This window comes from Nothobranchius furzeri, chromosome 1, assembly GCF_043380555.1.
Source record: "Nothobranchius furzeri strain GRZ-AD chromosome 1, NfurGRZ-RIMD1, whole genome shotgun sequence".
NCBI classification, from domain to species: domain Eukaryota; kingdom Metazoa; phylum Chordata; class Actinopteri; order Cyprinodontiformes; family Nothobranchiidae; genus Nothobranchius; species Nothobranchius furzeri.
The window spans coordinates 85,800,216-85,811,171 of record NC_091741.1 but is presented as its reverse complement, the minus strand read 5'-3'; the positions used below and the strand labels follow the sequence as shown (position 1 = coordinate 85,811,171).

The 10,956-nt window shown below is 41.8% G+C and overlaps 1 protein-coding gene across 7 annotated transcripts in view; it reads right to left on the bottom strand.

Moving 5' to 3' along the window:
• Window positions 1-1,196: 1,196 nt before the first annotated feature.
• Window positions 1,197-10,956, bottom strand: part of elf1 (E74-like ETS transcription factor 1) — a 47,640-nt gene continuing 37,880 nt past the window's right edge. For all 7 annotated transcript variants that reach the window (XM_054739165.2, XM_015947662.3, XM_054739164.2 and 4 more), the window contains 7 exons: window positions 10,275-10,449; window positions 8,456-8,560; window positions 8,214-8,375; window positions 8,011-8,094; window positions 7,135-7,327; window positions 6,578-6,919; window positions 1,197-4,040 (listed from right to left, as the gene is read on the bottom strand). In XM_054739165.2, coding sequence (XP_054595140.2) covers window positions 3,236-4,040; window positions 6,578-6,919; window positions 7,135-7,327; window positions 8,011-8,094; window positions 8,214-8,375; window positions 8,456-8,560; window positions 10,275-10,449 — 1,866 coding nt within the window. In that variant the 3' untranslated portion in view covers window positions 1,197-3,235. The remainder of the gene's footprint in view (window positions 4,041-6,577; window positions 6,920-7,134; window positions 7,328-8,010; window positions 8,095-8,213; window positions 8,376-8,455; window positions 8,561-10,274; window positions 10,450-10,956) is intronic.

Sequence of the window (10,956 nt, the reverse complement as noted above, 5' to 3'; positions counted from 1 at the left end):
GCGCAATAATGTCAGTCGTCATCCTTCAACCGCTCCCACTGTGAGAGGCAGCATAGCACAGCAGTAAACACTCGCACTGTGTCAGTGGCTGCAGGCGACCCAGAAATAGTCCTCTTCCAGGACCCTGCTCTCGCTCCATCTTCAGGGTCTCTGAGTCACAAACCAAACGGAACAGCTCTGACATGATGGCCGCTCACAGACTTTCATTATTCTAGTAATCCATGAGAGCCCTAGATTACCAAATGGTGGCTGATCAATGAACCACTTGCCAGAAAAGTTTCTTTCTGGATCATATCACACCTGAACGTGTGTGTGTGTGTGTGTGTGTGTGTGTGTGTGTGTGTGTGTGTGTGTGTGTGTGTGTGTGTGTGTGTGTGTGTGTGTGTGTGTGTGTGTGTGTCTAATACTTTGAGGTCAGGGTTGGGAATAAACTGTTATTGGTTAGGGTATGGGTTAGGCATAGTGCAGTCGTTAAAATGAATGGATGTCAATTAAGAATAGAAATATGTGTGTTTTAAAATGAACCTTTTGGCTACAATAGATTATATTGTTGCACAGCTGTGCATGTGGGTGTAAACAGAGCATGGTGCAGTAGACAAACCACGCTACCAGACAGATTCCTAAACTCAGAAAGCAGTCGGTTGTAGTCGGTGCAACCAGAAACACACACTGTCCACCTAAATGCATCAAGTGTTCATGTGGACATGCTATAACAGACTCCGTTCACGTCAGTGCAACTCTTTCTTCAACCATTCAAAGCCCACACACACACACACACTTCACTATGCAAGCTGTGCCGACAGACGTGGCTGTCTTTAGCTCCGGGCATGTCACATGCTAATGTATTCAACCACCCACAGCAACTGGAGAAGCAGCGCTCCTAAGTACAGTCCAATCAGTCTCTGGACTGCTAATGGCTCCAGTCCAGTTTCCTGCAGCAGCTTTTACTTTCTCTTTAAATGCCATGCGATCAAACGTCCCCCAAAGCTCCAGCTGCCCAACAATACCAGAGTTTTCAAGGTGGAAATGGTTTCATTATCTCCACCAATGGACTTGGTATCAACTATTTGTTTCAGGGTTTGGCTTCATTTTCTGTTTGTTTTTTTGTCCTGTGTGACATTTTTCCTCTCTGCCGTGCGTCATTGTCAAACCCTATTACTTTTGTTGATGTAGAAACAAATAAGATGCAAAAGAAAGCCAGCAAAGAAAGTTTTTTTAATTAGCATATTGACTTTTTCTTAAAAATCTTTTCTAAGTTCAGCATAAAGTAACCCAGGACAATGGAAGCAACAAAAAGCGTGCAGTGGACAAACATTTGACAGAAAACAGTGGTGTTGTAAGAAAATAAAGCCAGCTACGTATAAGAATATATACAATATGAAACCTAAAAAAGAAGCTGTAAGAAAGCAGACTCCAGCTGAAAGCCTGAGGGATTTGAACATAAATCAACCAGTGTAATTAATGATTGTCCAAACATTTGCACCAGCATGTGCTTTAAAACACAAGCGTACATTCAGAGTGCCTGCAGATGTGGAGATCTTTGGCTGATGAGGTTGTAAAGCAGCCTTTAACTCCTGTGCTGAGGGTGGAGGTCAGAATGTCTGAACAAGCTCGCTTCACAGCTACAGTCTGGCTGGAAACTACGACCAATTTAGCCTTGATACCCTTCAGGAATCAATATGGCTTCATTCCTTCAGGAACAGGGAGCCAATCAGATGGCTGGCCTGAGAGGTTCTTAAGGGACAGCCAAAAAAAAAAAAAAAAAAAAAAAAAAGAACAGAAAGCACAGACAAGTCTTGTGAGACAACAGGGTGGAAACGAGGAAGGAAATAAACTTAAAAAGTGCAGACATTTTTTAAAAAGAGGCTTTTTTGTGTCCAAAAGAAAGAAAGAAATCCCCTTAAAAGAGTTTAAACAGTAATGATTGATACAATTGATACACTATGCAATAAACAAAACATAATATTCTGAATGCGTATCCTGGACTACTTTACTGATGGAAAAAAAAACGTTTATCTGCTGAAAAGTGGGAACAAAATAAGCACATTCAGTAAATATTCAAATCAGATGTAGCAAGTATTCACAGAAAGAAGACAGAATAATGAATGTTAGGAATTCCGCTGGTTATATCATGGAATGCTACACATGAGGAAAATAAACTAAATTAGCTTCCTGTTTTCACCACTCATACTCTGAATCTTCCCTCGCGTGGAAAGAGAAAACAAATGTGCCTCGTTTTGTACAGAATTTAGGAATTCACAAAATAAATACATTTTTGTGGCCTTAAAATTGAATTTCAGTTGCATTTCATACATTACATATATAATTATAGATTCATATATATTTTATTTTCTATTAACAGGATTTAAACTTCGGAGACAGAGGCTGATAAAAATACCTCTTATCCTGCATACTCTGCCTCTGTTCCATCCCCTGTGTTGTCGTGCCTCCAGGTTGTAGCTCTATACAAAGTCTTGACGTTACGCCATCCTTGGTGGACAGAAAATGCCCATTTACATAGTAGCACAATGTCTTAAGGCAAAATCTAATCCAGAGTATTTGCATACATACTCTGTTTATAGCAAAACAAATGAATAGTAAGTACTTAACTGTCTGAAACAAAGAAAAATCAACCACTAACTCTTGAGTTGTCTAAACATGTCATAAGGCACTCTTCAATTAAACTCTGAGATGTCTTTCTGTTTTTTTTTTCCTTTTTGAAGATCAGATATAACCAACATTTATCCCTCAGAAAGTCCAAGGAGAAAATATACCCACGCTTCAGTCTTCAGACACGTCACCGTTTGGCATTCAGTCCTCGTTTTTGGTTCTCCTCTGTTGAGTTCGATTAGACGAAAGTTTAAAAAAAAAACTAACTAACTGGCACATTTGGTAGACAGAGATCCCAAACTCATCCAATAGCTGCTACAGAAGCAGTTTGTGTTGAGATTTGTGTCTGCAGGAGATCATACTTAAATCTGACAGCTAACTTATGAAAAAATAACTAATTACTCCCTAGATTTTTGAAATTAGGCACATTGTCACAAAATGTGAGTAAACAATAAATCCTGAGGCTGAATTGACCAACGTTTAGGAGCAACACGATGCAAGATCCCTCACTTCTGATTTTCAATCAGATCTTCGCGGTAGGAAGAAAAAAAACAAGAATATCGAGTCTATGGTCACAATAAATTCAACTGTTACTTAATGGTTTGTGTGGAAGAGTCCCACAGCTCTAAGCCTCTGCAGGCTCGGTTTTTATCTGGATAAAATTTGCAGGCAGCTGAACAGACAGCGGCAGCTCCTGCAGGCTTTTGATTCCCTGCTCAGGCTGCAGGGACATCTCCCCACGCACCTCCAGCTCCTCCACGGGGGTCAGGCCCTCACTGGGGCTGCCGCTTTGGGAGTAATGTCCATTTATTATAGTTTCATTTGAAACCCTGTGGCTTTGACTGGTATCGATGATAACAGTCCTGTACTGCAGCTCGGCCTCCCCCACCTCCATCTCTTCTTTCTCAAACGTATGTGCCGCCAGTGATGGATCGCCATTCACCATCGAATGAAAGTAGCTGGGGTCAAGCATTTCCTCTTTGACCGGCAGCCCAGAGAGGTCGCTGGATTTCAGCACAGTGGCAATTACGGTGCCAGGCTGCTGCGCCACCATGGTCTGCCCATTGGTGGTGTTGATGGTGACGAGGCGGGGGAGACCGTTGAGGCTGGAGGTGGTGGAACTAATGACTCCTGGAGGGGAAGAACAATGGGAGGCAGCGGAGGAAATGGAACAGGGGCCCAGATTGGTGACCAGAAGCTGCTGCGGGAGGCTGTCCTGCATGCTGTTGGCTCCACCTGCTAAAGAGGCTGTCTGGATGGTGAGAACTTCTTTACCACCCGCAGTCGTGGAGGGGATGGTGTGGAGGATAACCCGAGGAGGGGAGGAGTGGCTGGAGTCCCCGTTGGCCAGAACAGTTGTGAGAGGAACAGACTGCATGGAGCCGGAAGATGTCAGCATCATTGGAACCGACACAGGAGTGCTGATGGTCCTAAAAACAAGAGACAACAACTCTGAAAATGCGCTCCACAGAACTGCTGTAATCAAATATTCAGACTGTGTATTTGATCATAGGGACGAAGATCATTTTTCCATCAAAACCCACTGAGTAAAGTAAACTCCAAAAGCACCACGATGGTAAACAGCAGCACTAATACCCAGACTATTATTACAAACATTGCAGTAAAATTTGTTATTCTGTTCAATTTCTCACAGAAGACCATCTTTAACAGCTCAGAAAATATCACAGGAGTGATAATGCATTCATAACACAGGCAGTGGACTCAGCAGCAGCACAATAAAATTCTAACTAAACCTTAAGAAAGTAAATATGACCGTCTAAAGAAAGAAAGACTGTGAAACATTACAAACAGAGAACAATTACCAGTTCATCTGCCTGGTTTATTATTTTTTGTGTTTTTAGTGCTTCATAATCCATTTAATCCTAGACTCTCAATGACTGAGTTTTAGGAAATATGAGCTTTCAAGGTTCTCTTAGTTTGTTTGAGTAATATTAATATCCTTTATGCCTTTTTTTATTCTAGGACCACTTGTGTTTCACGTTTAGTCCAAAATCTCACTCTTTAATGGGTCAATCTGTAGTTTTTATCGTTAATCTCTGGAAATTTCCATCAAAATGTTGTTGAAAATGAATTAAATGATGCCCAGTTGTTGAAAAATATTGGCAGCTTCTTAACATATAACCATAAAAATCAGGTCTAAAATGCATGGGAGCGGGACTGAGGCAGGGTGACGCCATATTAGATGCCATGTTTCCTTCTACGGGAGCCCATGAGGACAAAATGCATTTACTGATTTGTAACATGCGCTTACTAAACTTCCACCATTCATAAACGTTGTTTTACACATTTACCTCTTTACTCATATCCACTCATTGTCATTTTGCTAACGTTTGCACTCCCCAGGGCTTTTTGACCCTAATGGGCATCCGTTGGTATGGTCTTACTCCAGCACAAAAATTCTGCTTGCTGGCAACAATTCAGGAATCTACTGCCCCCATCACCAGGAAAAATACACACTGTCACTTTAATGTTAGTTAAATTAACTTGCAGGTCTTTATTTTATAAAGTGCAACATAAGCTTATTTTAAGAAGCCAAAACTTACAATTATTAACAATCATATTTAGTTATTCTGGTGGTGAACCTTTCATCAGTGGTGTCTCATCTATAGGGGTTGCTAGAGCACTGCTCTCTCTGATGGAATGGGAGAAAAAATCCAAAAGTTCTAGAATACATTTACAGATTTTTTACATAAATGTGTCAGATTGGGTCAGTACATGCGTGCAAATCTAAATTATTTACACATCATTTTGACCAGATGTTTCATCAAATGGAGAATTTCATCCAACAGACTCACTAATATCACTCCAGGGTGCTGGACAAATCACCCATGAACTGCAGCTAAACAGCCAATCAGGTTTGGTTTCTGGAGAGAACTAGAGAATTTTAGCCAATCAGCATCCGTGAAGCCTCTGGGTTACTCACCCCGGACATCACTTACGTAGACGCGACGTGGACTGGCACTGCCTATTGGAGCTGCCGTAGTGGCCGGCTGCCATCTTGGATGGGTCTCTATTCACCACCAGTGTATTTATTTCTACTGAGAAAGATGTTTACCCAACTATGGAAAAACAAATTTGTTACACTTTTACACAAGGTAGGCTAGAAAAGTCAATAGTAATCCTACGTGATTTGTTTTCAATAGTGTGCTGGTTGTTGCAAACGTAGGCTGCACAAAAAATAAAAATAAAAAAACGGGCATAGTTAGTCACTCTGCATTGACTCCAGTTGGTTTTGGAGAGAGAGGAACGCATCCAATATGGCAGTGACTCTGTTACACTCTCCAGCGCCCAGTATGTATTTCAAGACTATGGTGATCCCTGCTAGGTACTCTTGCAGAAAACAGCTAGCCAGAATGCTAAAAGTTACTGAATCTCTGTCCCTCTCGTTTACATAAACTCACTGTTGGTTTAATATAGAGCTGAAATCATCCTGGAGCTGCTGCAGTAAAATCTGTTTATTTGTTCTTATTTTATATTATTTGAATGTTTAAAACCTGATCTAATTCAATTTCTATGCCACGTTATTGCCATCTACTGGTGGAACTGCGTATTGTGCGTTGAGGTGCTTTGAGCAGATGATTGAGACACAGACACTAAAAACTCAAGGTGAAAAAAAACAGGACAAAACACAATATAAAATAAAATTAAATTTAAATGAAAACAAAAATGGAAATTATGGAATGCAAAGGCACTTAAAGGCTTACACAAACAATGATGATCTGTTGCACACGTTATAGGTTATTTGTTAAACTTGTGACATAACCAGAGTCGATTTTACTGAACTTGTTATTTTAAATGGAGGTTTATGCCGGGTATATTTTTGAGTTTGGTGATTTAATGTGGTGACTTAAAGTCAAGTCGAAGCCATGTCGCTGTAGAGTGACCTGACAACCACCAACTGGCTACATAAATATGAAAACTTGATGTGAGAGTTGTGACCTCCTACCTCACAGCCTGAGCTGCATCATGAATGCTTGATCCTTGATTCTCATGCAAAAGGTGAACAGAGCGAAGGAGCTGCTCAGCCTGTCCAGCTTCCTGGTAAAGATCATCAATTTGCTCTTTTTTCATCTGTTTCACTGAGATGTGGTGTCCGCTGTGAGCCCTTCCGTGGCCTTTCGACCCTCCGCGCACCCCGGATCTCCCGTTGGCAGATCTCTGGTTCTCACTGACATCAGAACCCGTGTCCTCATCCTCAATCACCACCAGGTCCGCCGGCATCTCTTTAAACTGATAGACCAGCCGCTGCCCCTCCACTTTAGCCAGAATGCCTCTCTGATAGTAGTACCTAGGGGAGAAAGTAGATAAGAGTCTGTTCAACACATTATTGACATTATAGTGATTAAAGTTTTACAAGCCTCATAAAATTTTAAACCATCATTTCAGTGTGTTAATATGAACATATCTGCGGACGAATGTCTTCAAGGTTAAGAACTAAATGAGAGCTTGTGCGCATGATAATGTCACTTTGGAAAATGTCGCTCATTGGTATGCTGCTCCTACCTGAGAGCCCTCCCCATGGTCTCGTAGTTCATGTCAGGCTTGTTCTTGTGTTTGCCCCAAAGCTTTGAAACAGCCTTGGAGTCCACCAGCTTAAAGATGCCTTTTTCGCGCTGTGTCCACTTGATGTATTTGGGACAGGTGTTCTTATCTTGGAGTAGAGCCAGGAGGAATTCCCACAGGTAGATGGTGTTGCCTGCAGATAAAAGATGGGGTCATTGGAGGTGCAGTTTTAATATTCGTGCACCTCAAACATTCAAAGAGAGACCTCAGATCCATGCTAGGATTCATTTAGAGGAGGAGTTAGTATACGGAAGTCATGGAACAGCTCTTTTTATCCAGTTATTGTTCCAGAGTGTGTGTGTGCATGTGTATGCATATGTGTGTGTGCGTGCGTGTGTGCTCTTTGGAAAAGATAATTAATTATACCAAGTCTAGCAGTAGATTACTCTAATCTATTTGTGAGACGCTTTGGCCAGTTGTGGTTAAAAACAGCAACACTCCCAGAAGTCACTGGAATCCCAGCCACTGTGACAGGGTGATGCATACGAGCGCGGCCGAACCCGCTGTCCCAAGCCCTCCGCCGTGTCACACTGACTGGTGCAACAAAAGTCTGCACAGAGCAGAGCTACGCTGCTTCTATCAACAGAACATCAGTGTGCCCTCCAGCCTGCTATCACTTCTGTTTCCCTGTGAAGCACAACAACCCGAGATCCCCTCATCCATTAACTAGCTCGGATTCACCCCTGCTGGACCACCAGAAGTGAGAGCTGCTGTTTGCACTCTCCGCAGCAGGAAACACGGTGTGCACAAGAAGAGGAAGAGACCTTGGTTTTTATTGGCTCATTAAAGAAAAGTGGAACAGTTAGGGAACCTTACCTTTGCCCTCTTTGCTCTTCTTCCTGAGTGGCAGGTTAGGGGTGGTGATAGGAGAGCAGGGACGCACCGCCCGCGGCTTTCGCACTGTGATTCAATTTGAAGAGGTGGTTTGTTATAAGGTGGAAGGCTATGATATCATCTAATCCTCTATTACACAGACACTTTGACAGATTATTCCTGACAAAGAAATAAACGAGCGTTACCTTTGGTTTTTTTCTGAGGTTTTAAGGGATACTTGTGAGGAATTTCATCCATGGATGACGTCTCCTCATCTAGGGACACGTCAAGAGAAACGTTGTCCATTTGGTCAGGCCTCAATGGGGCGTATGCCATTTCTGACTCCAGCAGGGCATTGTAGGTGTGGACTGCACACAAACACTCATGTAATACCACAGCAGACCATGAACCCGGATGTGTTTGATGATGCACATCCAAACAAACTCACTCATACGCTTTTCATCCAAGATGTTGTTGGGAGACTCCATATTGAGCAGAGCTGCTGCTGCTTCGTTCGTCTCCATGCTGTCCTCTGCACCAGACACGTTCGTTTCTGTTTTACGTCAGAACATAAACATTGGACGTACATCTACTCATCAGCTTTTGGATCCAATAGGCAGATTTTAATGAAACTTCCAGACCTTTTCTTTGGATAGACAACTAAGAGATTAATATAATAATATTAATAATAATAATAACAATACATTTTATTTATAATGTGCTTTACATTACAGAGGTAATCTCAAAGTGCTACAGAGTATAGAGGACAGGTATAAGGTACACAGTTAGTTAAAACAGTTAAATTTTCAGAAATGCTACCAAGTAAAAACAGTCCCCAGAAATAGATCAAACCCATCTAAGAAAGCATTACAGTAAATGCAAACAATAAGTAAAAACAACACTACAGTAAAACATACAATAGGTCATTGTGCTCTAGAAAGCCTTAACAGAAAGGTCTTGAGGCCTTTTTTGAAAACCTCCAGATTGTGTGGCCCTTAGAAACTCGGAGAGAATTCCAAAATCGAGGGGCCACTGCCTTGAATGACCTCTTAACCCTTAAAAGCAAACAAAAAATGGGTTCAGCTCCTTCAGTTCCTATAAGGGATGTTTGATATTATCGGCCAATATTGGCATCAAAATGTAAGATTGGTAATGATGTGTATTGGTTTTGACTCTTAATGACAACGCTTACATACCATGTGCATGTTGTACATCAAAGTCTTCAACTACCTTTCCTCACACTCCAACTATTTAAATATGACAGATGCGAGGTTTGTTTGTTTGGCACAACAGTCCAAACTTAAACTGAAGTAGTTGTCATATTTTGCACAGATAATATTTATAAGTGTGAATGATAGAAGATATGTGGTGTTAGGTCATTCATATTATATAGTTTTTATTTATTTATGAAGGAGACCCCGCATGTAATGGTATCAGTTTATATTGGTATCAGAAATTAAAATACATCAGGAAAAATAAATGATGAAACCTAAACTTGTATAGCGCTTTTCAGAGTTAGAGGACTCCAGAGCACTTTACAGTAAATCATTCACCCATTCACACCCTGGTGGTGATGAGCTACACTGTAGCCACAGCTGCCCTGGAGCGCCCTGACAGAGGAGAGGCTGCTGTACAATGGTGCTACCGGTCCTTCTGACCACCACCAGCAGGCAAGGGCACGACGACTGCAACAGATGGGGTTTGAACCTGCAACCGTCTGGTTCCAGGGTGGGCACTTAACTCTTCTGCCACCGTCGCCCCATATACTGGTAAAGCATATATGAAACATCCCTAGGTTTTACAGATACTGAGCTACATTTGATGTTTTAGTAGATTAGAGGCCATCACAACTCTATGATGATGATGATAAAGGTTTGTGCAACATCCTGCAGCTGTAATGTTGCTTTTAAATGTTCACATAAAAGGCCACAAGTAACAATGAGACTGAAAATAGAGCAAGATGCATTCATTCAAGGAAAACCAGAAGGTAACTTAAGTTTGTACATTTGAAAAAGGGTAGTAGTAGTAGTAGTAGTAGTAGTAGTAGTAGTAGTAGTAGTAGTAGTAGTAGTAGTAGTAGTAGTAGTAGTAGGGCTGGTTGAGTCTCAACCACAAATCGTGTATTTTGGAGACACAGACAAAACACTGTTATGTTTGGGATCAAATGTTCCTGCTTGAGTAGATGTTTACAAACTGAACGTTCTCTAGACATTATTTTCCTGCTTTGCGAGGTTCTACCTTCGTTAAAGTCATCAGAAATATCTCACCTGAAAGGTCCACACCCCCTGCTAGGATGGAGGGCTCCTCCACTACATGGAGAGTGGTATCCACCATGATGCCATTCGCCACCTCATCAGAATCGAGGCCTGAGTAGACCTGCAACAGGTCGGTCGCAGGCACCTGCTCGACAATCACAGCTGGGAATACCGACGGATCATCCAGCTGGGAAGAAAGAGGAAACACATGAACACTTGAAATTAGCATACATTCGTGTGTGAGTGTGCGTGTGTGCGTGCGTGTGTGTGTGTGTGTGTGTGTGTGTGTGTGTGTGTGTGTGTGTGTGTGTGTGTGTGTGTGTGTGTGTGTGTGTGTGTGTGTGTGTGTGTGTGTGTGTGTGTGTGTGTGTGTGTGTGTGTGAATGAAACATTAATTTTAATTAATTTTAATTTAATTAATTCCTCCATTACACGTCATTAATGCATTTTTAAAACCTCTCATTGGGTTAATAAAATACCCCGTTTTGGTATTTCTTATAAGTACAATATTGTGGATTTATACTTGTTTTCAGCCAACGTGGAGGCCCTTAGCATGGGAGAGAGCTCACATCTGTGCTGTTGCAGTAGATCTGCTGGGAGCGGCTGGTGAAGACAGGAACCAGCTGTCTGATCTGGCCTACTTCTCCTGAGAAGTTAATCTTATGCCCAGAAATTATCTAAGACCAAATGAATG